Source organism: Eublepharis macularius, chromosome 5, assembly GCF_028583425.1.
Source record: "Eublepharis macularius isolate TG4126 chromosome 5, MPM_Emac_v1.0, whole genome shotgun sequence".
In the NCBI taxonomy this organism is placed as follows: domain Eukaryota; kingdom Metazoa; phylum Chordata; class Lepidosauria; order Squamata; family Eublepharidae; genus Eublepharis; species Eublepharis macularius.
Genome location: NC_072794.1, coordinates 15082890 through 15109654, shown reverse-complemented (window position 1 = coordinate 15109654; position 26765 = coordinate 15082890). Strand labels below are relative to the sequence as shown.

The 26765-nt window shown below is 48.5% G+C and overlaps 1 protein-coding gene across 1 annotated transcript; it reads right to left on the bottom strand.

Moving 5' to 3' along the window:
• Positions 1-820: 820 nt before the first annotated feature.
• LOC129329952 (vomeronasal type-2 receptor 26-like) lies at positions 821-26765 on the bottom strand. Its single transcript, XM_054979717.1, has 8 exons — positions 26469-26765; positions 20148-20317; positions 18149-18440; positions 11473-11691; positions 10787-10913; positions 7090-7987; positions 5159-5182; positions 821-1178 (listed from the first exon to the last, which is right to left on the bottom strand). The coding sequence occupies exons 1-8, from the start codon at positions 26763-26765 to the stop codon at positions 821-823; spliced, it is 2385 nt and encodes a 794-aa protein (XP_054835692.1).

The window sequence follows — 26765 nt, the reverse complement described above, 5'->3', positions numbered from 1 at the left end:
TTACAGATTTCTCGGACTTACCTTTTGGACGTCTTCCTCTTTGAACTTTATGTACTGTTTGTACATGCACAGGTGCACATCGTTTCATTGGTAATGTGCACCAGGTTTTGTATTTGTACTTGACTCTTGTTGATTCTTTTGATTGGACCTGGAGAGTTTGTACTCCATTATATTATTTTTTATACAATTTGTGACTGATTTTTCCTACTCGTGTGTTCTCACCTTGTTAGTTATGTTTGTATTGATACATGATGTATTCTGCAAGTTTCATCATTTAGAGTGTCATATACATAAAAGTTTTTTTTGTTTCCATCCTCTGGTCCCTTTTCAGGCAGTTCATCATCGTTCTTGCTCCCTCCCCCTCCCTTCCTGATTTTCCTTTCCTCCCTCCTCTTTTCCACCTCTCCCTTTTTGAGTTTGAAGTCTGCTTACATATTTTACACATTTTATACTTGCTCCTGCCCTTCACAGGGGCCCAGATTGGATTCTAGATTGGAATCCATTCCCCAAATTGCCACAAGCTCCCTCCCAGGTAACAAACTGGTTCCATAACACCAGGGCCGGATCTACAGTTGCCAGCGCCCAGGGCAACCGTGGTCAGGGTCTATGTGCTTGAGAATGGCACATGGCAAGCCAGCCACCCCTTGTCCTGGGGAATGGCAAAAGGCAGTGTGGGTGGCTGGGAGGCTGCCCGCGCTGTTCGCCTTTCCCCAGGCGCGCTCCTGGGGCTGGCGGCGCGCTCCCGGGGCTGGTGTCCGAGGCCCGGCGTATCGGCCTCGGACTTCCCCCACCCCCATCCCCCCGACGGCGCAGGGCCCACCTACCGGGCCGAAGACAAGGCCCCACCGGCAGACGAGGGCCCCAGCAGTTGCGCCGCCGCTGCGCCGCCGCCCGCCGCCGCGCCGAAGACAAGGATCCCGAGCGGCCGCGGTGGCAGGCGCACCAGGAAACAGCGGCTGGCGCGATCGGCGCCCCGGCCGGAACGGCCCAGCCCGGGCAGCGGGGGAGGCCGCGGCTGGCGGGGCGAGGCCACGCCGGGCCGCCAAACGCTGGCGCAGGCGCTCTCGGCCAGTTGGGAGGGCGGCAGAGGCCGGCAGGGCGGAGGGAGAAGCAGGCCAGCCCGGGATTGGAGGACGGCCCAGGGAAGGGCCGGACCACCCAGCCAGAGGCCAAGCCCGCTGCCCGTCACAGGGCAGGAGGGCGGAGGGCAAGAGGCATTGGGGGAGAGCGGGGCAACCCAGCGAGCAGCCCACCAACGGGATAGAGGGAGGTGGGCCCAATGGGCGGGGATGCAGGTGGCACAGGTGTTGGGATTGATGGTGGGTGGAAGCACTTGGGGGTGAGGGTGGAGCTGAGGCGGGGAAGGTATTTAAGGAGGCTCTGGAGGCAGGCCAAGGAGGAAGGTACTGGACAAAGGCGGAGCAGGTGCCCTGCATTCCAAAGAGAGCACCTTGCCATCGCCAGCTGACTGCCCTGAAGGTTAAGGCGCAGTCGGCCGGGTGGAGCCACGTGCTGACCGGCCGTCCGGTCAGACAAGGGCCGCCCTGGTCTGAGGCCGCTCGTGAAGGAGCCTCCACGCCTCCCTGAGGACCCGCCCAGCCATCCCAGGCTACCAGCACGGACCCGCCGGGGCCGCCCCGCCCAGACTCGCCGCCAGGGGGCGTGCCCAAGCCTGACAGCTGGCAACTGCGCCTGGTGCCCCCTCTTTGGCGGCGCCGGGGGCAGACTACCCCCCCTGCCCCCCCATCGATCCGGCCCTGCATAACACACAGGGCCAAGCTAGAAGTGACGAATTACACTTGAATGGCAAGTGAACAGACTCATGTGTATTCCTTGCACTCCATTCCACTTCTAGCTTGGCCCATAGTGTCAATCGTTTGGCTCAGGCAATGCGCCAGAATGTACACACCTGTGAGAAGGCTAAAGAGGATTTATGCGGTGATGTTGCCCGTGCCAACTACAACAGAAACAGCTGTTTCTTCTGAGATGAAAATCCATCAGTACATAGAAGAGATCATCTGGAACATAAAGAGCTGTGCCCAGATGCCGATGAAGCAGGAATGCCTCTTTTGCAGTAGACAACCATACTGGCTACTTCAGCTATTTAAAGATTTAAACAGCTCTAAAAAAGAAACATGCAAGGGTCTTGGCTGGAAAACAACAGCAATAGGGGCCACACCTCTCAAAAAGGCCACAAAAACACCATTTCCTGGAATGGTCATTTATTCAGATGAGAACGACTGAGCAGCAACTCAGATGAAGGGGGGAATCTGAGCTCTCCAGAGGGATGGATCCGGTTGGGCACTTTTCTCCAAGGCTAGAAGTGACGAGTTGATGCCACTCCTGGACTGGGTATCAAGGTAGATATTCCAAGAAACCAAATGCAACTGGTGAAGTGCTTTTCCAACTATAGTATTGGCCAGAACACAACCAGTCCTCAAGAGAGAAGTACTTCCAGCTAGACCTCTTGAGAGGGGCTCACTAAGGACTCCAGGAAGACTTGCATAATAGACACAGAACTAGCTGTGAAACCAATGTCACTTAAGATCTGTCCAAAAATGACCCGCAGATGGTTTGCAGTTGTTTGGTCAATAGAAATCTTGCACGCTGCAAAAATTTCACTGAGGAACATACAGGTGTTCATGTCTGCTGAAACTAACCCCCAAAGCAACCAAAGCAAGCAAAGAAGTCAATCAAAGTGATTGTGAGGGGAATGCTTGAATGTTGCTTTGTGAGTAAAATCGAGCAGAAGCGCTGCCATATTACTAGCATGCAGTTCGAAGTAGCTTAGCTTGCTTAGCCTAGAATGTGCAAATATGCACAGGACCACAGAGAAGCAGTTAACAAAGCCAGTTGGAACCAGCAAGATAATGGAGTCGAAAGATTCCACTCAGAGTTGAAAAGCAAACAAAGAACAGAGGGTAGGCTTTGTCTCAGAAAGGCAAGGTTTTATCTTCTGCATCACTTTTGGAGCGGGTTCAGAGCTTTTGCTCTACCTATACTCTGTACCTTTATTCTGGAATAAACTTTATACCTATGCAGGGCTGGCCTGCCCACTGAGGTCAGGCCGGCAGCCACCTCAGGCGCTAAGGCACCGGAGGGGGCACTGGCCCGGGGGGGCGCACCACGGAGCTCAATTGCCCCATGTTGCTGTGCCTGGCCACTGAGCAGGCAGCCTCCCAGACCTCCCACCCAGTTGCTCTGTGCTGCCACTCCCACCTCTGCCAGCACACAGCTGCGGGCCAGATGTGGCAGGTGGCCAGGGCAGTGCGCGGAGCATCTGAGCTGGAGGGCTGGGAGGATGCATGCTGCCGCGCGCTGCCCCGGCCACCTGCTGCACCTGGCCCGCAGCTGCTGCACCCAGCCAGGAGCGTGTGCTGGCAGTGGCAGCATGGGACAGCTGAGTGGGCAGCCTCTCATTCAGTTGCTCTGTGGGCCAGGCGCAGCTGGCGGCCAGGGCGGCCAGCTGTGCCTGGCCAGCAGAGCAACTGAACGGGAGTGCTGGAAGGCCCCCCGTGCATGCACCCAGCCCTGCGTGATGATGTCACATGCAGTGACATCATCATGCAGTCCAGCGCGTGCGCAGCGGCAACCCTTAAGCTGCCTCAGGTGCCAGCAACGCTGGAGCCGGCCCTGTACCTATACTTTAATAAACTTTATACCTATACTCTGTACCTTTATTCCTGCAATAAAGTTTTCCTCTTCAATGGTCTCCAGACTGGTGCAGTTATTTGGGCAGACCACACCAGGACAGACGAACCTGCTATTTTTGCAACAAATTCTGGCATCCCAGATGGGACTCGACCTGGTCACTCAGGACCCTTGTGAGAGATGGGACAATATGGGACATGCCAGCACTGGACTGATTGAGTCCTTCATCTTCACCTCACCTGGATCTTAAGTGACATTGGTTTCACAGCTAGTCCTGCGTCTATTATCATGCAGTTTGGTGTAGCCAGTTTGAGAGCCAGTTTGGTGTAGTGGTTAAGAGTGCGGGACTCTAATCTGGAGAGCCGGATTTGATTCCTCACTCCTCCACTTGAAGCCAGCTGGGGGGCCTTGGGCTAGTCGCAGTTCCTGGAGTAGAGATGGGCACAATCCGCACTACGATCGAAAAAAACCCACGATAATGGTGATCGCGCGATCCTTACCCGGCGGATCGTGATCGTCCACAGCCAATGATCCAGCGATTGGGAGAGGCCTGGATCGTTGCGTTCGGGCTCAGATCGGGGATACAGACACTCAGGCGCCAGCAATCTATTCCCCTGGCAACAGAGCCAGGGGAAAGCCTGAGCTCTGTTTGCCCTCCTTCTGTTGCCCTGGAAACCCAAATGGAAGCCCAGCTTTCCTTGATCAGCAGGGCTTCCTTCCAACCACGGAGCAGCAAAGCAGTCACAAGTTGTGAGGAGACACTCAGGGGAGGGAGGGGGAAGGGGATGTTCTGTAGCCATGGGCACTTCAATCTTATCTTTGCAAACCCTGATAGGCAGCTCTGACAGCCAAACACAGACCTCCTGTGTTGCTGAATGGGACCTGAGGGGAGGCGGCTCGCCGCCGCTTCCCCGTGCCCGCCAGGCCTGGCGGCCGCCTCCAATACCCACCATTCATGTATCGCTGGGAATACCAGCGCGCTCCAGTTCGGCCTGATGGGCGGGCACATGGGGGGTGCCGCTGGCGAGCAGCCAGACCCCCCGCCCCCTGAGGGGAGGCGGCTCGTTGCTGTCTCTCCGTGCCCGCCAGGCCCGGCAGCTGCCGTCATCACCCACGTTCCGTTCTCGCCTGGAAGACCAGCGCGCTCCACTTTGGCCTGGCAGGCGGGCACATGGGGGGTGCCGCCGGTGAGTGGCCAGACTCCCCGCCCCCTGAGGGGAGGCGGCTCGTTGCCGTCTCCCCATGCCCGCCAGGCCCGGCAGCCGCCACCACCACCCACCTTCCCACATAACTGGGAATAGCAGCGTGCCCCGCTTTGGCCTCCACAATCCAGGATCCACAATCCATGGATTGGGAACGGGAGATGATCGGTGTGGATCGTTAATTCGGGATCATCGCTGGCACCAATCCACGATCACAACTTTTTGCTGCTTAAGATTTGTTAATCAATGAGCTTCAAAGGAAAGGAAAGGAAAGGAAAGGAAAGGAAAGGAAAGGAAAGGAAAGGAAAGGAAAGGACAATCTAGAAGGCATCTAGACAGACATCAAGATACTGGAACATTTAACCAAGAAATTATTGTGATTATTGTAAGAATACAACCCCATAATGATATGATCAATCTTTTAATTCTTTCTATTGAAAAACATGCACTTTTCCGTGAATGTCCTGGCTGAACGTTCCACAGAATGTTAGAGGAAAACAGAAGACACTGTTGGGACCCAAAACTTTAATGTTAATTGATACCATTCTTTTTTTTAATTTTGTTTTTTTTTTATATAATTTTTTATTTTCAATATCTAACATACAACTACTACATACATACATACCCTACAAAACAGTAACTACAAAAGACTACAATAACACAAGGGATAGGAAAGAGGAAAGAAAAAAGAGAGAGGGAGGGAGGGGTGGAAAAAAGGGGAAGGTACCCTACAAACACTAAACACTAAACACTACATTTCTGTTTTCCCTTCATACTGCCATTATTCAAAAGTTAAAGCTTTATATTATATTGATGGAGTGGTTGACCTTACTAAATGCAAATTACAATTTAATTTCAAGTTAAATTTTTCTTCCCCTCCTGGGTCCCGGACGGAGTTCTCTCTGCGCAACTGCAGCCGCATTGCTCGTTTCCTCCCCCTCCCCCTCAGACTTCTCCTTTTCGTCTTGCTTGGTGCACTGGAATTCTGGGTTCCTGTCCTCAAAATCCCTTAGTTGATCTTCTGATAATATCTTAAAGGCTTGATCTTTATGGGTGAACCAGATTCATTCCGGAAATAACCATTTGTACTTTATTCCACGTTCTCTCAGAAGAGCTGCGAACTTTTTATACTTAAAACGTCTTTTCCGGACTAGAAATGGGACGTCTTTCAATATCTTAATTTTGTTGCCCAAGAAGTCCAAATCCGCATTGTATGAATTGTATAGGATAGTGTCCCGGATCCTCTTAGATGAAAAATCGATGATGATCTCGCGCGGCAACTGACGCTTCATTGCATACTTTGAAGTAGCCCGACGGGCTTCCAAAATGGCGCTTTTAACTTCTTCTTTAGTTGCCCTCGCGGGTGTCGCCAATAGTTCCGAGACAAGACCCCGTAAGTCCTCGTTTTCCTCCTCTTTCACATTCTGGAGGCGCAAAATTGTCTGTGTTCGTTCCACTTGTAGCCCGATCAACTGATTCTCCACCAGTTTAAGCTCTTTATTCGTAGCCTTCACGAGTGACGCACTTTCCCGAGCAGACTTCTCTGCCCCCCCCGCTGCTTCCTTGATGGTTTTCACTTCGCTCTCAATTAAGCCGACCCTTTGATCTGTTTCATTCAGCTTGTCAACAAAGGGTTTTATAGCTTCACCAACCGCCCTCCGTACAATTTCCTCCAACGATTCTCCCTTTAAGGCAGCCGAAACTGACTTGCCAAGGGCAGGACTTTGTTTCTTTGTTGCCATTTTGGGGGGGGGGGGCGCCAACCAAATTTTGAGACTCAGCAAAGGGGAAGAGTGAGCCCTCTTGGCTTCAGATCTCACCTCTCCTTCACGTACGCTTGTAATAACAGAAGGAATTCGCTTACTTGTAGGCTCTCGCCTAATTCTGCTCTTTGCCGTTTCTCATGGCCCGGCAGCACTCGAGGCGCCGCGCACGTCCGCCGGCCTCCGTAGGGACAAACGGGCAATTAACCCCCCGCATTGATTCCAGGGGGCTCTTCCCGCAGCGTCCCGGACCCAGCCTCCCTCACTGGGAGTTTTGGGGGCTAATCTTCGCAGATCAGCCGCCCGGACAGGGTGCTCGGCCGCTTCCTCTCGAGCCAGCGAAGAGGAGCGTCCGACATGGCGGAGAAAACGAAACCGAATCCTCTTTTTTTTTTTTTTAATTTTGGAAGTCATTTTTGAAACATTCGTTTTTGGAAATCAATAGACAATATTCTGGGATTTAGGTTCCTGTGGTTTTTTTCCTTATGAGATGATCTCTGCAATTGAGATCAGGCCTCAGGACAAGAATGTAACATTTGGGGAGAAAGATGCACCCCAGGAGACCAGCACCTGAGGCCAAGATGGAGAAGATCTCCACGGCCACCATGGACTTCCCTTTGGTGCTCAAGTAGGTTGGCACGAAGGAGACCCAAACGCTGCAAAACACCAGCATGCTGAAGGTGATAAACTTGGCTTCGTTAAAGCTGTCAGGCAATTTCCTAGCTAAAAAAGCCACCAAGAAGCTTATGAGGGCCTGAAAACCCATGTAACCAAGGACAGTGTAAAACATAGCGACAGACCCTTCATAGCATTCCTCTATGATCTCTTTCTCTAAGGAATGGAAGTCTGGATTTGGGAATGGTGGTGAGGTCCCCAGCCAAACTGCACAAATAAGAGTTTGGATGAGAGGACAGCCTAGGACCATGGAGTTGATCCACTGTCTCCGCAACAATCCTCTTGTCATGTTTCTTGGTTTAGTGGCATTGAAGGCCAGAATTACCATGACGGTCTTTGCCAGGATGGAAGAAATGGCAATGGAAAACAGGATGCTGAAGCTAGTTTGGCGCAGAAGGCAGGTGATCTTTGTGGGCTGACCGATGAACAGCAAGGAGCAGAGGAAGCCGAGCAGGAGGGAGATGAGGAGGATGTAGGTGAGGTCTCGATTGTTGGCTTTGACAATTGGTGTGTCTTGATGTTTAATGAATGTGGCCAGGACTAGACCTGTGACCAGAGACAGTAAAACGGCAAGAGAAGCTAAAACTAACCCCAAAATCTCTTCATAGGAAAGGAAGGTTAAGTTCTTTGAGATACACCCATCTTGATCCTCGTCTGGATATTGATCTTCTGGACACTGGGTACAGTGATCAGCATCTGGAACAAGCAACCAGCACTGAAGCATCTCCAACATAACACAGAAGTTCTTTGTGGAGTGAATCCACTCCTAAAGCGATGGAATGAGAGTGTCTATCTTAGAGTCTCTCTACACAAGATGCCTTGGCACGTGTTCATAAAGTGTAGGGAGACGCAATGTTAGCTGGGAAACAGTTTTAAAAGACAGACCCAGTGGAGATCACTCCTCAGAGGGTTTGTTAATTTCATCTTTGTCTTCCCGCGGCCCCCCCCCCCAGGCTCTGTCAATTTCACCTCTCCAGTCTAAAACTGTGTGGGATTGCAACCAGAGGGCAGCGAGGAATGGAAATGGGCTGGAGCTGCCTTCCAGAGCCAGGCTTGAACGTGGAGAGGTTATAATGGGCTGAAGTTTCCCTTCTGGCATTTCACAGCCCCTTCACACAGCTCCAGTGTATAGCAAAGCCTTTGTCTAGCTGCCGGCTCTGTTTTTTAAACTACCCTTCCCAACTACCATTGCATCTCCCAACACATGTTCTCCATGTGTCAGATGTCTCATGTAGAGAGACTCCTAGGGTTCTGCAGCTGTGGGTTAGGATTTAAAAGTAGGTCACAGCTCTGTCCCAAGTGGGGTACAAGGCTAGGAGGAAGCAGGGAGAACTGGAATAGTTGGTTCTGGGACACTTGATTGCAGATTTGGGGCTGCTTCTGCAAAATGTGTGAAGCGACCCTGAAATACAGCCTGTTGCTCAGTAATGCTATATATTTATAAACACCAAACATGAAAAATAAAAAAAAGTTCATTGTTAACTGACGGGAGATTCCTGCATTTTATGTTGGGGAGGAGGCTTCCACATTTGTGTCGCAATGTATACAGCAGAATGGTTCAGGTGGACATTTTTATAAAGAATTGTAGTTTCATGTATGTGAAAGAAAGTTAGGTGGCCCTTATTGCACTGTTGATTGTATGTATTATCTTGCTTTCATTACATTGCTTTCTAATTTTCGTGATCCAGTTTTGCTGCACTATTGCATGTATTCCTTATCTTACTTTGATAAATGGACTATGCTTCCTCTAGCGACACTGGAGCAAAAAGTTCAATACTTCTTAGAGGATTCTGATCCCAAAAGTTCTTATTTTGTAGCTCGATTTCTAGAGGCTGCAGAGAAGTGTCGAAGGGAGGTGGCTTTTAGTTATGGGCTTTATTTAAGTTTTTCAGCTTTATTCTTCAAGACTTTGGTCTAAGAACAGGAGGATGAGAAAAAGAGTATTTCTTATCACTCCTTATAGATTGGACTCAGAGGGCTACTGTTGGAGACCTGCGGTCATCAGAGTGGGGCTTGACCTGGTGAGCTTAACCATTCCCAGCTTGGGACAAAGCTCAGCTATCCCTCCCATATGGTTTAATTCTGCAACACACCATTCATGGTTTTGGAGCTGGGTGCCATCAATATGCCAACAACACCCAGCTCTACTGCTATCATGAACTAGGCAGAGTATACATATTATACCTGTTCTGCAGGTCCTCCACAGGTTACCAATTAGCTTCTGGGTTGAATTCAAGGAACTGGTTATTATCACAAAATCTTTCACGGCCTAGGATCTCAGCTGCATTGCTCATCCCAGCAAAGCCTTTTGAAGGTTCTGCACTGAAAATGGATAATATCAACAGCTGCCTGGACCTAAGAACTCTCTGTTGTAGCTCCCATCGGGTGGAAACAGCCTCCAGAATGAAGTCAGGAAGGCTCCCACAATTCTATCATTCTTCATAATGTGAAAAACGGAATTGTTCACAAGGTCATTTTTATAAAGAGAATAGTATTGTACTTAATGTCTGTGAAATTTTAAGGAGTCTTCATTGCCTTGTTCAGTGTATATACGATACTGTTTTTATTGCTTTGTCCTCTCATTTTGTAGTCCCAGACCTTCTCATTTGGCACTAGAGAATCAGTTTCTATGTTGTACATATTTATTTTTATTTTGTTTACTTTATAGTCTGCCTTTCTTGATGGGGGTTACAAAATTTAAAACAATGCAATAGGAAAAGTATAAAGCAATGTAAACAGTGTTAGTAAGATTGGATCACAAAATTTGAGAGCAAGGCCATAAAAATAGTGTAAGATATGATGTATTAGAAATGCAAAAACTGAATTTCAGAAATTAGAAAACAGTGCATTCAAAACCATAATGTATACCTTGTATACTGCCATAAACTAAAGCCCTTGTGCCCTCCTGAACCATTCCCTTATACTACAGCCCTATTTCCTTTATAGAACTGCCCTACTGAGCATTTCTGTTTACATTCAGCAGAATGCTTGGGTACAGGCAGCTGGTGACCTTAACCATTTCCAGCTTGGGACAATCAACACACTTTGCTCAGATGAGCACAGCTGTTACAATGGGGCATGTGAGGCAAGACAGTGCTTTAGATATGTGGGTCCTAGCCCATACAGGACTTTGTAAACGATAGTCATTACCTTAAACTGAACTCAGAAACAAATTGGTAACCAAAGAAGCAGTGAAGAACAGATGTAATATGCATAATTTGCTTAGCCCTTAATTAAAATGGAACTGGTGTGCCTGTGTGTGTTATCAGTGATGTTGTCATGACTGGATTTTAGGGCAGGACCTCAGCTGGTGGGTTCCGCAACCACTCTCAAAAGCAAGCTGTAAGTTCTCATTTGTGGCATACATTACCATCTAAGTTGGAGTGGGGGTGGGGGGAAATAAGTGCAGAATCTAAAGCAAACTGATGTTTACACCTCTCATAGTCTGGAACAACGTCTCCACTTTAATGTGCATTTCAAGATTTGTTGAGCTACCTGTATGGTTAGAAATTGTCCTCTTCGGACAGTGTATGCATTCATAACAGCAAACTGGCTCTCCTTCTTTAACTTTTTGGCTGTATCCTGGTGAGCAACTCTCCACACATCTGGAAGAGGGCAGTTTCTAAGCAGGGAAAGAGAAGATGCTGAGGGTATTTCCACATGACTGGATTTACTTTATTGCACTAAAGAAAAGAGCTACTGGAGGTTTGTTTTTTTGGTTTGTTTTTTTTGTCTGCATTCTGGAAAATAAATACCAACTTAGAAGGTCCGAATCTCTCCAGGAATTTTGCATACTTTATTAGTCAGTCAGTCAGTCAGTCAGTCAGTCAGTCAGTCAGTCAGTCAGTCAGTCAGTCAGTCAGTCCCTTTTACTGACATACAATAAGGAAGGATGGAAGGGAGGGAGGAAGGAAGGAAGAGAAAAATAACGTTGAGAAAGATCTTGTTGTCTTCTTGGTTTGTCTTTCTCGGCGTTAATTGTGTTTTTTTCTTTTTTTCTTTTATGCCAATAAAAGGTACTGACTGACTGGCATACTTTATTAAAACCACTAAAATTTCATTCTGGAGACCAACATCTGAGCCAAAACAGCCTTTGGTCTCATCTATAAACACTCCCAAGGAATCTTCCTGGAACCTTCTCTATTCCTCTGTTGACCCAAGAATAGTCACTTCTTCCCCACCTGGGAAGCCCAAATAATCGCATCCGTGTTAAGGATGAAATCTTGGCCTGGGGGAGCCCTAGGATCCATCCTTCCAACTTTCACTTGAGCTGACGATTGATTTGGGAAGAAGATCAAGTTCAGAATATCATAGCCAGATGATCTCCTGTCTTTTCCAGTAAAAAATACTTCTTCTCCAGTGCTGTTGTTGAACTGGGTCTTCCTCAGAAAGGCATGAATCTGAAATGAAAGAGAGGCTTAGAAAAAGAGACTGGTATAACCATGAAAAGCCTGGTCTTTGTAACATAGGCTGATTCCGCACACCTTGGAGAATGCAATTTCAATGCACTTTATCAATCGTTTGAGGTGGATTTTTTGTTCCGCACACAAAAAAATCCGTTTCAAATGATCTATAAAGAGGATTGGAAGTGCATTATCCAATGTGTGTGGAATCACTCATACTGTCCAGGCCACCACGGGAATAGATGACTCTGTCTGAAGTCCTTTCCTTAACTGAAAAGCTAAAGATGAATCCTCAATGAGAACTGCTGTGGCACAGAGGTTAAGTGATTCAGCTGCGAATCAGCACTCTACTGGTTTGAATCCCACTACTGCCACGAGCTCAGTAGGTGGCCTTGGGTAAGCCACTCCTCTCAGCCCCAGCTCCCCAGCTGTATTGTGGGGATAATAATAACACTAACTTGTTCACCGCTCTGGGTAAGGCACTAATCTGTCTAGAAGAGCAGTATATAAGTGCAGCTTCTTCTTCTTCTTTTTCTTCTTAGTGCTACTGCTACTACTATTACTATTACTACTACTACTGGTTAGGTCACTTGGGGTGGGGGGAGGTTGCTGATAGCTACTCCCAATGACACTATATATTCTTAAGTGGAGGCAGGGAGCAATTGGCTTGAAGACAGAGTAAAAGTTTGAGACTGTGGAACTGGCTAGCAAGAAAGAAACTGGGATGGGTAGAGGATGCCTGTGAGGGGGGGGTTGGGTCAAAGGGTCTGCCCCCTCCACTCTGGAGTGCATCTGCAAACTGAGTGGGGGAGATAGCCTAAGGGATGAGAAGGCAGCCCGACTCCAGTGAACTTGATAACACAAGCTCACCAACAGCAGTGGCAGCCTAGCTAAATCAACACAAGTCCAGAAATCCTGGTTGCTAGGCAATCAATTTGGCCCAAGAGAACCACCAACCCAGACAAGGAGATCTCCAGGTCCCACATCAAGGTTGACAACACTCCCTGCAGCTGCCGCAAGGTTCCATGAGAGAATTGGGGGGGGGGGATGGAAACAGAGGGAGAGCAGTAGTTGTCAACTGTGGTAAGCTATCTTCTGCTTTGCAGAAAATATACCAAAGCCTTGGGGGTGGGGTTTAAAATTTTATTAAAACTGGTTCATACCCGTTTTAATAAAACTTGTTCATACTCTCTGCTCCAGATACTTCTTCTAAACTAGGCCCAGCTTCGAGCCAAGACCTTTTTTGTGGAAATACTCACTGGTCCTGACAGAGCACTGTCACCTTTTGGGGGCCTCCCTAGAGTTGTTGGGTCCTTATAACCTCATGGCGAGAGGGGGAGGGACCTAACACTCACCTCGTGCCAGCTGCGTGTTGTTCCTTCATGTACATGCTTCAGCGCCTGCATGATGAGGTCACTCTCAGAAGTGACATCATCACGCCAGCCACATGAGCGCTCCCGCACTCCATGCGGGGCATATTCTGCCCATTTGGGGCCAAAATCGCCCCCAAACAAAGCACAGGAGTGCTCACGCAGCTGGCACAATGATGTTATTTCCGGGAATGATGTTGCGCTTGCTGGGAGCGTGAGTGTGTGATGTGTGTTCCTGGGGTGCCTGCCGTAAAGAGGAGCTGTGATAAAGGTCCTAAAATCTAAAACTGAGGCCTAGACAGGGCAGATTAAAGGTGAAACTAGACATTATATTTTCTGGATCGTTGTGACTGGGTTCCCTTGACCCAGCTTTCATTCCTGAAGTCACACAGCAGATTCAGGAAATGTCATTTTAGTAAGCCTTTTCCAGCTTGGATCTGTGGCATGGAGGATGGTACTCCATGTACTGCTCCAAAGTTCCTCCTGAGGAACTATTTCAGCTTCTCAAAAGAACATGTATGAGGCAGGCAGGAGCCTCTCCAGAAAACATAACATCTAGTTTGGCCGTAAGAAGCCTAGAATCATGACCACCTTGAGTGACCGCACATGTAACAAAATGGTTGCCAAGGGTGAGATGAGTGCTGGTTGCAGTTGATCTGTCTTAAGAAAAGGGGAATGTTCCCCATGAGGTTTAATGGGCTGTAGGGCCAGGGAAGGGCCTGCAGGAGTCTTGGTAGGGGATGCCCTTCTTCCTGGACTACAGCTCCCAGCTGCCCCGGGCCAAGAAAGTGCGGGAAAAATAAGGGGTGGAGCAACCTCCACAGAAATACCCAGCCCATCCTGAGGGGAAGTCAGTTGCCTTCTTGGTTGAAGAAGGAGAGGTTGCTGCTGCTGGGTGGAACCTGGGTGCCTAGGCCCTAAATGTGGAGGGCCTGGGAGGCAGCAGAAAGGAAAGGAAGGGGGAACCTTCTTCCCTGAGACCCCCACCCCCTTAAGGTAGAGTAGGGAACAGTGTGGTAGGGAAAGCAGATGGCGGTTCTCTTCAGTTTAATTTTCTGCACTAGGGGTTCTGAAAAGGGGGGTCTACCCCTATGTGTTGTGCCTTTACCTGCTTTGTATATAGTGCTCTGTATATAGTTATTAAATTACACTTTTTGAATGTAAAGAACCTTGTGGTGTTCTGACTACATAACCTCCCCCACTTGGCACACTACAAGAAGGGAGGGAGCCTGGGAGAGACTGATAAGGCCAGACCTTGGTGGGTTGCCAGTTCTCCAGGGCCCAACCAAAGATTGAGTAATTCACTTCCCAGTACGGAACTTCAGCCGGAGGGGTCTCATTGCCCCTCAGTCAGGCAGTGTACAAATCAGTGTGGCAGCGACGGAGAGTGTGAGCCATGCCCACCAAGGACGGTGGGAGGTGGATAGCGGGGCTAGCAGGTCACTGATGGCAGCTCAATTGCCCGGACTGAGAGCCAGCTCCTGTTCCGCCACAGCACACTTAACAGATTAATTCACAGAAGGAACCTACTCTGCCTTGTCATAAGGAGACCATCCCTGTGACAGCTGTCTCTTGCTGTTTCTGTGCCTGCAGAAATAGGGAGCCATGAAACAAAGCACACGAGACAACTTAGTTTCTTTCAGCGATCTCAGTAGCACTGAACTTTCTTCACTTACAAGATACCATCCATTCCTTTACACATAATTGCATATCAGAGGGAGGACGTTACCTGCCATGGCTGGATATCCCGAAGCTTCTTGCCATTCCCCATCATTGCATGTTTTGATCTCAATGCGTACATGCCATGTAGTGCATGCGCCATAGAATAGACGGCATTGTAGATATTATAACTGTGGCCAGTCATGCTCATTTCAAATATGGAGGGTGGCAGTTTTGCAATTTTCTCCTGCCCCGTACAGTAGTTAATGCCTAGTAGATTGTTCGCATCTGGTTTCCTAACCGCACAATTAAAGACAAGTTCCCACCACTTTCTGAGAAAGACATCTCCTTGGGGTTGATATGGATCTAAAGTTTGGAGAAAATTGTGGAATCCTGGCACATGGCTTGTGTGGCCTCGGAAGGATAGAGCACCATGGAAGGCCTGTACGGCCCCCCGCTGAAAGAAGAATCCCATTGCAGCAAATTCCCATTGGCTCGTCACTATCCAGACCTTCTCATGGGAGGATTTGGTCTGTTTTTTGTATAAGGTAAGTGGAATGATTAAGTTTCGTATGGCATTTGAGTCCCCAGAGACAACAACAACTTTGGCCTCACTTCGCAAGACATCTGAAACTAGATTCAAATACTTCTCTGTAAGTGAATAGAACATGGAGATTTCAGACATGGTCCTTTTAATGAACACCACACAGATGCCATTCTGGTCAAGCATCGGTGTCAGGGCCTGTATGAAATTTTCCCCACTGTCGTCATCTGGAGCAATGACCCCAATCCAGTTCCAGTGGAAATGAAGGAGTAACCGGATGAGCCCTACGTATTGTGTGACTTCACTGGGGTCAATCCTGTGGAAGGAAGGAAATTGGGTTCTCTCTCTCAGAACAGGGTAGAATGAGCCATAACCAAGCTGGTGGAAGGAAACAAGACCATAAGTTTAAAAATGGATTTCTAAATGTCATGCAATGAGTTTGTTGGACAAGTGAAGAATTGTGATGTGAGATGTATTCTGTCAAAGAAGGGGAGAAAATTAGGAAGTCACATTACTGGAGAGCACGAGAGGGCGAGAGAGAGAAGCTTTTAGTTATATGGCTGAGAGGAAGAGAGAAGAAGTGAATGAAAGGGAGGAAACCAGCCTGAGAGTTGCATTCTGAGACAAAGCAGCAGCTTAGGGTAGAAAAAGGGAAGGACAAACATCCCATACTATCTGGCTATGTACATTTGGTGCCTCCTATAGGAACTATACACTTGCCATTATATATTTCAACAGTGTTCAAGACTCCATAAACCAGGGTCATGGAGGTAATCCCACTTCCTGGTGACTGGGTTACATTTCTTCATTTTTATGAAGAAATTGTTGGCAGAGTGCAAACAGAGCAGAGAAGTTACGCTGTGCTGATTAAAGAGGCAAAAAGTTTATTTAAGAAATACATACTTGAGAGTGAAGAGGAGATATAGAGTCCTTGTTATCTGATTACATCTTGTAGAGAGAGTGAATGACGCAGGAGAGAGAAGAAGCAGGATATTGCCCTGTTTAGCCCAATAGGAAACAGATGCTGCTCTCACTGTCCTAACTAAGTGATCCTTGCTGCCCCCTGCATAGAAGGCACTTCTCCCTTCTTGCTGCTGCAGTACACCAGACATTGCAATTACCAACAGAAATCTCTCCTGCTTCTTACCTTGCTGGATCAGAGGCATGGCTGTCAATCCACTGCGGCTGGAATGGAGATGAAGAAAGGAAGGAAGCGGGCTACAACAAAGCAACTAGCTCATTAATGAAATGGTACTGAGAACGGGTATTCTGAAATGCCTTATGTGCCAGAAATTATATCATTTATCATAATTGGACTTACAAGTGAACCTAGCCAGGACAAGGACAATAGGCAATCAGGATCTCACCTGTGTGTATGTGTGAGTGTGCCATCAAATTGAAACTGACTGACGACTACACCAGCAAGAGGCTTTCAAGGCAAATGAAAATCAGAAGTGGTTTGCCAGTGCCTTCCTCTGCAGAGTCCAGTGCCTTCCTCTGCAGAGTCTTCCTTAGTGGTTGCCCATCCAAGTATTGACTCTGCTTAACTTCCAAGATCTGACGAGATTGGGCTATGCCATGCTGCCTTCCCTCCCAGGGTCCACCTAAACTATAGTTATATAGCTACAGAACAGAACTTCAAGGGGCCAAAGAAAAGAACACATCTTCCTTTTGGGAAAGGAACAAGAAAGAAGGTTTGGAAGGAGAGGGTGGAAGGAGAGATTATAAAACTCTTGAGAATGAAGAAGATCTGTAATATCTCTTAGCTCTTCTGTACTCTTAAGGCTCTTAGCTATTTAACTAAGAGGGTAATGGATTTTTTTCTAAATGCTGCAACTCCAAAAATTAAGCAGCCATCTCTAATTTTTCATCTGTATGGATATGTTTATCGGTGTGGTTCATGTTACTACTTTTTCTTTTAATCCTTGCTCAGTCTGCTGTGGTTACAATTGTAATTATGTGCTATTTCTTTATTAAAAGTTCTTAACATTTTGCATATGGTAATCTGATCTCTGTGACCCACATTAAAACCCCACTCAATCCATGTAAACCAAGGGTAGGATAGGGGGCTATTGTTACCCTACTCCCCCAAAGCATTCAAGAGCTTAGCATGCAGGAGCAAGGCGGTAGACAGAACCTACATTCAAGTCCATGGGTGGGGAATTTCCTTTAACTATAGACTTGATGGTGGTGGCGATACCAGGGGTGGGGGTGGGGGAGTGAGAGATGAAATTTGGGAGTAGAGAGATAAAGAGAAAGCAGAAACAAGTGGTTGCAAGGTTGTTCCCCTATAAAGGAAAAGGGGGAAAAAAAGGACTTCTACTAGGTAAGGAAAACCATACATCATCAATTGACTAAACTGTGAATGGGTAGAGAGGAGAAGTTTTCCTTTTTAGGGCTTTGTCTATTAGCATCAATATGGGGTGTTGTCCCTGACAAGTGGAGATCCCCCCCTTGCTTTCTCCAGAGATGGTTTGCTGCCCAAACATTTTTATTTCTTCCATGGCATTTGTTTTCCTTTCTGCTGTGCCATCTACACTTTAGCCGTTTCACACCTCCCTTCCTCTTGCGTATGGATGGACAGAGCCATTGACTAATGATTCATTGAGTCATTAAAGGTCTTTCCCATTCTTTTGTCATCAGCTTCCTCCAGGAATGCACACTTAAGTCTAGAAGAGATACCCACTCTTCGTAACCAAACTCACAACAGTATGTGCAAAATGAAAACAATGGAAGGATGACAATCTAACCAGGAAGAGAGATGCAACTCTGTGACAAACACACTTGCATTGCATGTAGAAGATCTGTGGTTCAGTCTCTGACATCTGCAGTGAGAGCCTTTCCAATCACACACACTTCTTTCCAGAAAACATCCTCTTACCTGTGGGATCTTGAAGATGTCAAGGATGGAGGCCATTTGCACTGAAATTCTGGAGAAGAGACTTCCAATGACAGACAGAAGATTCTCCTCTTGGCTGCATCTATAGTTAGGGACCACTTGACCCCGTGTGGAGAGAAATGACAGGCTGGCCTGGTAGGTCATTCTGGCAAAGTAGGTGTCCTCAAAGATGCGGAAACCCAGCGTGATGTTGGGGAGGAGTGCTGGATCCTTGTTGATTTCATGGATGACAAAGACAAGAGCCAGGATGTGCTGATAGTTTTTAGGCACTGGCCTGCAATCAGAGATCCGTGGTCAGGGAGCCTGGCAGAATAAGAGAGCCGAAGGAAAACCATCTGGTTCCACCTCCTTTATACAGAAAGAAAACTCTGGGCTTAAAAAGGGCTTGGCTGTAAGTCTGTCAGTGGTCATGAAGCTGTAGATGCCCCATTCAGAAGCTGAAGTGTCATATAAACAGCCTCTCTTGCAAGGTGTGCGTGAGAGGGAGTGGTATACAATGGGGAGGTTTGGACAAATCAGAGTTAACCCTGAAACGTATGGAGTGCCTCCATATTCAGGGTGCGAAGAGAAGGTAGCCTCTGGGCTCCAGCTCAAAAACTCCAGGAAGGCCTGGATGCTCTGTAAGGTCTCTCTTCTTTAGGGGTGCTAAAAAGCCACTTTTTTTTGGAGATAGCAGCCCTTTTCACACCTCCTCAGGGTGTCTTCTCTGGGTCTCCTCCCACAGAACCCCCCCAGTTCCTCCTTAGAGAAAAGAGCCTAGCTCCCTCTTCCCTCGCTTGGCGTCCATCCCACTCCATGTTTCTGTCCCGTTGCCGGGCGGCACCTTGTCCAGCCCCTGCAGAAGTCACCTCCCATCTGTAGACAGCAGATTCCAGACCATGGCCTACTACACAGGGGAAAATGAGGCATAAGTATTCTAGTTGTAGCAGATAAACTATTTTTAAGAGGCTTACATTGATTTTAAGCCCATGATCCAGAGACAACCAGGAAAAATTAAATAACTGCTCTGCACATGTGTCCAACATTCTTTAGTCCTGTTCATAAGGGTTACCAGCTTGAGCTGAGAAATAACTGGAGATTTTTTGGGGTGGTGATGGAGCCTGGAGAGGGCCTGGTTCAGAGAAGAGAGTGATCTCAGCAGGCTCTGGAGAAGGGTTTAATGACACAGAGGACCAAAGCAGCCATAAACTCCAAGAGAACTGATCTCTCTAGTCTGGAGGTTAGTTGTAATCTCCAGGTCCCGTCTGGAGGTTCACAACCCTACAATGTTATGGTGAACACATGTATATCCTGCATGTATGCAAGTATATTTGTTTATAAGAAAAAGGCAACACTTGTTCGCTATATAAATCAAATCAGGGAACAATATCTGGATAAATGTGGGATTTAAATCACATGTTCAGCTGTACATGCATTGTACGTAACATAAGATTACTCAACGTATATATAAAGAAAAATCAAGTGTACAATGTATACCGATTGTACATGCATTCACTGTCACTTGTGAACAGGGCTAGTGTACTCCCACATTCATATGATTCCTTGCTGGATCAAACATCTTGATTCTGAGAGAACCAGAAAACGACCCTCTTCTACCATTTCCCCAGAGCAGATTGGTAGACTGCCTCTGAACATGGAGGTTCCATTTAGGTTCCATCACGGCTAACACCAGTTGATAAAACCACTTGAACATGCATTCAACCAATGGGCGTTACTGTCCAGTGCCCATCATCATTAAACATAAGAAAGTAGGATGGAGGATGCAGGGCCAAAATGTGAACTCTTCTTAGTCTTTTCGGGATTCTTGTTATGGAGCCCAGACTATTGGGCACCTCTGCCTGCTGGAATCGGACAGCCGCTAGCATTAGAGTCACCCCTTCTCGTGGTTTCCTCAGGTGCCTGTTTCTAAAAGTGCCCCTTGAATTTACTTGCTAGACTGAAAATTAGACCGACCCAGATAATTCCTCCTGGGAAAACTTACCGAGCTATAGGGATGTTTCTGGGAGGTTCTTCAAAAGACACGCTTATGACTGCTGTCTTGAGGTGGGGCAGAAGCCCTCCGACAATGAGGTCTCCTGGCCTGCAATAATCTTCCTGGAGCTGGAAGGGTCTGGTCAAGAGGCATTTGGTCCTCAGAGTCCGGTCCATGGCCTGAGGCAGAAGCCAGCCCAAGAGCAGCATCCAAATCAGCACCATCACCAAGAAATCTTCCCCCCTAGATCAGCAACTAAATATACGGCACAGAACCTGAAACGTAGTCAACTGGAGCTGTAGATGGGAGGGGGAAAGCAAATGTCTTAAATGTGATCATTGCCTATTCCAACTCCACTTGAGATCGTGATGTACTTATGACATTCTCGGCACAAACATGTTTTGTCTTGGCCTGGATTTTCTTTCTTGTGGACTACAAGGTAACAGGAAAACCTCGAGGGCTCAGTAAAAATTATTGTAATTTTGATAATTCCAGGGGAGAGAAGTCATCACTGGGTTCCACTGGGTTCTTTCGTTTGGTTGAAGGCGTCTTTCTTTCTTCCTGGGCAAGAGCTACGCCTCTGAGCGGTGTAAACCCCAAGAGAGAATGCAAGCAGTCACAATGGCTTGATGGGGTCCCAAGGTCATTCTTGTTGCGAACTATGTTGCTTCCTTTCAAACTTTTGATATGTCTGTTTCCATTCTGCGCTCTGTTCTACAGATGACCCTCTGTCAGAACAGGATGCATCTGATGAAGAGACCTGTGATTCTTGAAAGCTTATGCTACAATAAAGTTGGTTAGTCTTTAAGGTGCTACTGGACTCTTTACTGTTTTGCTAATACAGACTAACACGGCTAACTCCTCTGGATCTATGTCAGAACGTGGTCAACAGCATTGTTAACAAACCACTCGTGTTCCTCCTCCTCCTCCACCCCAGGAGGGCTGCTTTATATCTCTGCTTCTTTCAAGGGAGGTGGTGCCATTCTTGGAATAATAAAATAATAATAATAATGTTGCTTATATATTGCTTTTCTAAACAGATCAGTGCCCCACTCAGAGCAGTAAACTAAGTTGTGTTATTTCCCCCACATACAGCTATTAGAAAAGCCCTGTGGCGCAGAGTGGTAAGCGGCAGTACTGCAGTCCAAGCTCTGCTCATGACCTGAGTTCAATCCTGGCAGAAGCCAGGTTCATGTAGCCGGCTCAAGGTTGACTCAGCCTTCCATCCTTCTGAGGTTGGTAAAGTGAGTACCCAGTTTCCTGGGGGTAAAGTGTAGATGACTGGAGAAGGCAATGGCAAACCACCCCGTAACAAAAAGTCTGCCAAGAAAATGTCGTGATGCGGTGTCCCCCATGGGTCAGTAATGACTCAGTGCTTGCACAGGGGGACTACCTTTACCTTTTACCTACAGCTATGGAGCTGGGGCTGAGAGGAGAGGCTTACTCAAGACTACCTGCTCACTTCCTGGCAGTAGGGATCGCATTACCCCAGTGGAGGCAGGAGATTCCCTGTTCCCAGCCTCTGCCCCCTGCCACCTCTCACCTGGCCATTGGGGGGGCAAGATGTGAGAATGGGCCAAGAACCCCTCCTTCCACATAGTGCCAGGAATCACATAATTCCCGTGTAATGCGGAAGTGAAGGGTCACGCCAGGGGCTAATTGGGTAAAAATCAGCCCCAAATGCTAGGTGAGTACTCCCGTTGCACCCCCTCATGACCCCCTCCCCAACTCCTGATTTGAGCCTCAGGAGACTTCACAGCCCTACATGGCAGTCATGGGATTTGAACCAGCAGAGTGCTGATTTGCATCCCAATCACTTAACCGCTATTCTACAGCAGCTCTCTACTAAAAGTAAAACATGTATCTCTTGGCTTAAGCAAAAAGACTCTCCTAGGCTCCAACTGTCAGGGCCGGATCTAAGGTTGCCGGTGCCCAGGACAACCCTAGTCCGACTCTCTGTCCTGCATGGCAGGCAAAAGGCAGTGCGGGGGGCTGCGAGGCCACCCGCGCCATTCGCCTGCCCCACAGGACAGGGGGCGGCCAGCTGCCCCATCCTGTGGGGCAGGCGAATGGTGTGGGCAGCCGCGCTTCCTTTTGCCTGCCCTGCAGGACAGGGGCGAATAGCGTGGGCGGCCACACTATCTTTTGCCTGCCCTGCAGGACAGGGGGCACGCGGCAAGCTGGCCGCCCCCTGTCCTGCGGGGCAGGCGAAAGGCAGTGCGGGGGGCTGCGAGGCTGCCCGTGCTGCCGCCTGCGCGCTCCGGCAGCTGGCAATTGCTCCCAGCGCCCCCTCCCTGGTGGTGCCAGGGGAAGACTACCCCCTGTCCCCCCCTCGATCTGGCCCTGTCAACTGTAGAGATTTTCTGGCTCCAATTCCTGGAAAAACCATGTATTTATTTTCTCACTGACTTGGCTCATGCTTACAGACTCGGCTCATGCTACTCCCCTGCACTCCCCTCCCGAGAGTGCTTGAGGCATAAAGACCGCTATGGATGGTCAACAGAGGGATGTGCCTCAAGAAGAGCCCTGCACTGCATCCAATGAACCACCAGGGAGCATCGGATCCCGCAGAGCATTCTGGAAACCAATTGGATCCATAAGTCTCCGCGGGTGAGCATAAATAAGCTCACCGCCCTTGCAGGGGCGAGGTGGGATATCCAGCCGAGCCTTGAGGACCACGTGGGCTGACCATGGCACCAACTCAGTTGTTTCTAGCACCACATCCATCCCCATCCCAAAGATCAAATCCAGCATATGGCCTGCTTGATGTGTAGGGGCCGAAACAATCTGAGAAAGTCCAAGTGCAGCCATGGAGGACACCAGGTCCACAGCCCGACTAGAGGCGTCATTGTCAGCATGGACGTTGAAGTCACCCAATACCAATAGTTTTGAGTGCTCCAAGGCCCATCCAGCCGCCACCTCTAGCAGATGTAGCAGGGCATCTGCTGGTGTGCTGGGTGGCCGGTACACCACACAGATGGCCAAACTTTCCTCGGCACCCCACACTAGACCTACACTGTCAATGCCAGAGATCTCCGGGATGGGGAGCGGCCTGAAGGAGAAAGACTCTCAGACAAGAATTGCCACCCCTCCCTCCCAGCCTCCCATTCGGGCTGATGAAGGACTGAGAACCCAGGTGGGACTAATTCATTCAGGGCAACCGTCTCACCCTCCCTCACCCAGGTCTCAGTCACGCATACCAGGTCCACATCATTTGCCACAAAATAATCATGCAATGTTCTGGTCTTATTATTTATGGACCTGGCATTACACAACATCAGTGTCAAAGGGGGTTATATTTCCTAGCTCCACACTCAACATGCCTTGGGATGGGACGCAGGTTAGAAGGACATCGAGCCTCACCATATCTCTGTGTCCTTCTCATCCTTCCCTGGGTCCCACCGCCATACCTCCCTCATCCCCAGAGGACCTGGATCTCTGGCCCCATGCCGACCACTCTCCACGTCTACCACCCTGCTGCTCACACCGCTTGTCCAAGCTACTAGCTCTCTTCAATTGCAATGCTAATCACAGAATACAGACATTAATCAGTGGGGTGCACCCTATCAAAATTCAGACCAGTGCTTCTCTGCCCATCAATTAATATAAGAGTATTAATTGATGGGCAGAGAAACACTGGTCTGAATTTTGATAGGGTTTGATAGGGTTTTGATAGGGTTCTGAACTACAGCCACATTTAATTCTATGGGTGGAACTACAATACCTCCCAGCCAATATCCTTTCCCACCCAACAAGTTTTACATCAATTCAAATTCCCTACTCAATCATACCCACGACTATATCAATTTTTTTTCTTTTATAAATTTGCAATATTAAATTAAGGCCGCTGTACAAGGAGTAAAATCAAAAAGAGTCCAGTAGCACCTTTAAGACTAACCAATTTTATTGTAGCATAAGCTTTCGAGAATCAAGTTCTCTTCGTCAGATGCCTGATCAAAACTGGGCAGATACAGAAGAGGAGGGGAGAAGAGAGAGAGAGAGGAAAGAAGGAGACATACATCACAAGGGGACAGAATGCGTGGAGGCAATCAAAACATTCCTTTGCTTGGAAATGTAAACATCCCCTTTTGGTGTGCAGTCAGTTTGCCGTATTAGTTTGTAGCAGTGAAAGTATCCAATTCCTATGTAGTATAAGCCTTCGATAACCACAGCTCTCCCTGCCAGCTGCATCTGAGAAAGAGAACTGTGGTCCCCGAAAGCCCACACCAGGCGTCACTGGGCTCCCCCAGATCACGCCTCTGTAAAGAGAATCTGTTACCTGTGATAATGTGATAACCATTCATAGTCTCTATTCAGTCCCAGCTTGACAGTCAAATTTGCATATGAATTCCAATTATATATGCCCTCGTGTGCCAACAATGTCCTTCTGCTCTGTACATTGGACAAACCAGCCAACCTCTACGCAAAAGAATAAATGGACACAAATCTGACATTAGAAATGGAAACGTCCAAAAACCAGTGGGAGAACACTTCTACCAGGACATTCCACCAAAGACTTAAAGGTCGCTGTGGTTCAACAGAAACCTTTCAAAAACAAAATCCAACGGGAGGCTGCTGAATTGGAATTCATATGCAAATTGGCGGCTGCTACTGGATCCCCCTTGGCCTCCCTGCTGCAGCTGTCAGATGCAGGGCCGACATCGCTGCTGTTGCTTCTATTGCTGCCATGGGCAAGGCCATGCCACCCAATACCGGGGCCAAAAGGGAAGCTGGCTTGAGTGGCCCTTCCCTGAAGCTCAGGGCTCCACAGCTGCGGAGTGCGCAAGGCCCAGGATTGGTTGCAAGAGGCACCAACATCACCCCAGTTCAGCACAGCAACCACCCGAGTGGGGAGGCCTCTTAGTGGGTGGGCCTGGGTGGGACAAGGGTGAGCCCAGAAGATGAGCAGTCTATTTCCTCCATCTTCCTGGCTAGCCCAATGGGAAAGGAAGCCAGAGGAAGAGAGAGAGCTGGTAGCTAGGGTTGCTAGATCCCTCTGTGCTCCCTCTGGGAGGGCTGGGGACCCAGCATTTACCTTGTGCCGGCAGTGTGTTGATCTTTGGGCGCGTGCTCTGGAGCCGACATGATGACTGAAGTGACGTCACCATGCCAGCTGCAAGAGCACTCCTGCATGCCGTGCAGGGCCAATTTGGCCCGTTTGGGGCCCAAGTTGGCCCCCAAACCAAGCACGGGAATGCTCTCACAGCTGGTGCAACAATGACACTTCTGGAAGTGAGATCGCCGCGCCGGTTGGGAGCACATGTGCAGCGCACGTTCCAGAGGTGCCTGCCAGTGGTTGCCCCCTCCCGCTGCTGGGTGATTGACGGACGAGGGGGCAAATCCCTGGGAGTTTGCCCACCACTGGCGGACACCTGGGAACCCTACTGGAAGCCCAGCAGAAGGGAAAGGGACAGGAGGGAACAATTAACCGCCCCCACCAATGACAGGCTAAGTTGTGCAGTATTCAGCAGCACAGTACAGGGACTAGCTGCTGCTTTCAAATGAGCTCCTAGAAAAGCCGAGGAGGATTTGATGGGCAGTGCTCCATGTCTGGGGGAGCGGCTGTCCCAGGAAGGCAAAGGAACAAGGTGATGCAGCCACGCCCTCCTCCTTAGGAGGCCCAGGGAGACCTGCCCACAGAAGCCTGCCAGACAGGTGAGAGCTGGCTGGCAAAGCTGGAGAAGGGGAGCCTCCCCTGTTTCTTGGAACGACAGAAAACTTATAGCCAATATTTTCAGATGCTTAGTGAGCCACTGTGAGATAAATCTCAAGACACCAAATACCAAGCAATTTAAGGGGTACCTAAATAGACCTCAAGATAAGGAACATTTAACCAAGACAGAATCGTGATATTACAACCCCTTGAGGATAACTATGAGTTATTTTGCATTTAATTCTTTCCATCAAAGAGTAAGCACTTTCCAGTGGTTGGCCATGGGAGAAATAATCAGCTGAATGTTACGCATGTTACAGAATGTTACACAGCATGTTACAGAAAATGAAAACACATTGTTGGGGCACTTTCAAGACCAACAGATTTATTAATGATGCCTTTAAAAAAACATTCATTCATGAGCATTTTTATCAGTCCGGAATTCAAACTAGTAAATGGGATTCCAGGTCTTAGATTCCTGTATTATTTTTCCTTATGAGGTAATCTCTGCTATTAAGATCAGGTCTCAGAATGATAATATAGCATTTGGGGAGAAAGATGCACCCCAGGAGACCAGCACCTGAGGCCAAGATGGAGAAGATCTCCACGGCCACCATGGACTTCCCTTTGGTGCTCAGGTAGGTTGGCACAAAGGAGACCCAAATGCTGCAAAACACCAGCATGCTGAAGGTGATAAACTTGGCTTCATTGAAGCTGTCAGGCAGCTTCCTTGCTAGGAAAGCCACCGTGAAGCTGACCAGGGCCAGGAAACCCATGTAGCCCAGGACAACGTAAAACATAGCGACCGAACCTTCATTGCATTCCGCTATGATCTCTTCCTCCAAGGAATGGAAGTCCAGGTTTGGGGATGGGGGAGAGGTGGCCAGCCAGACAGCACAGAGAACCCCTTGGAGGAGAGGGCAGGTCAGGACGATGGAGTTGATCCACTGTCCTCCCAAAAGTTTCCTTGCCAT

Coding starts and splice junctions, on each gene's coding strand:
- LOC129329952 (XM_054979717.1), bottom strand. CDS start 26,765: ATGGCAAGGAAACTTTTGGGAGGACAGTGGATCAACTCCATCGTCCTG. Junction 7,988..10,786: donor GACAATTTCTAACCATACAG/GTAGCTCAACAA, acceptor TGCTTGTTCCAG/ATGCTGATCACTGTACCCAG. Junction 5,183..7,089: donor CATCTCATAAGGAAAAAAAC/CACAGGAACCTA, acceptor GTCTGTCTAGAT/GCCTTCTAGATTGTCCTTTC.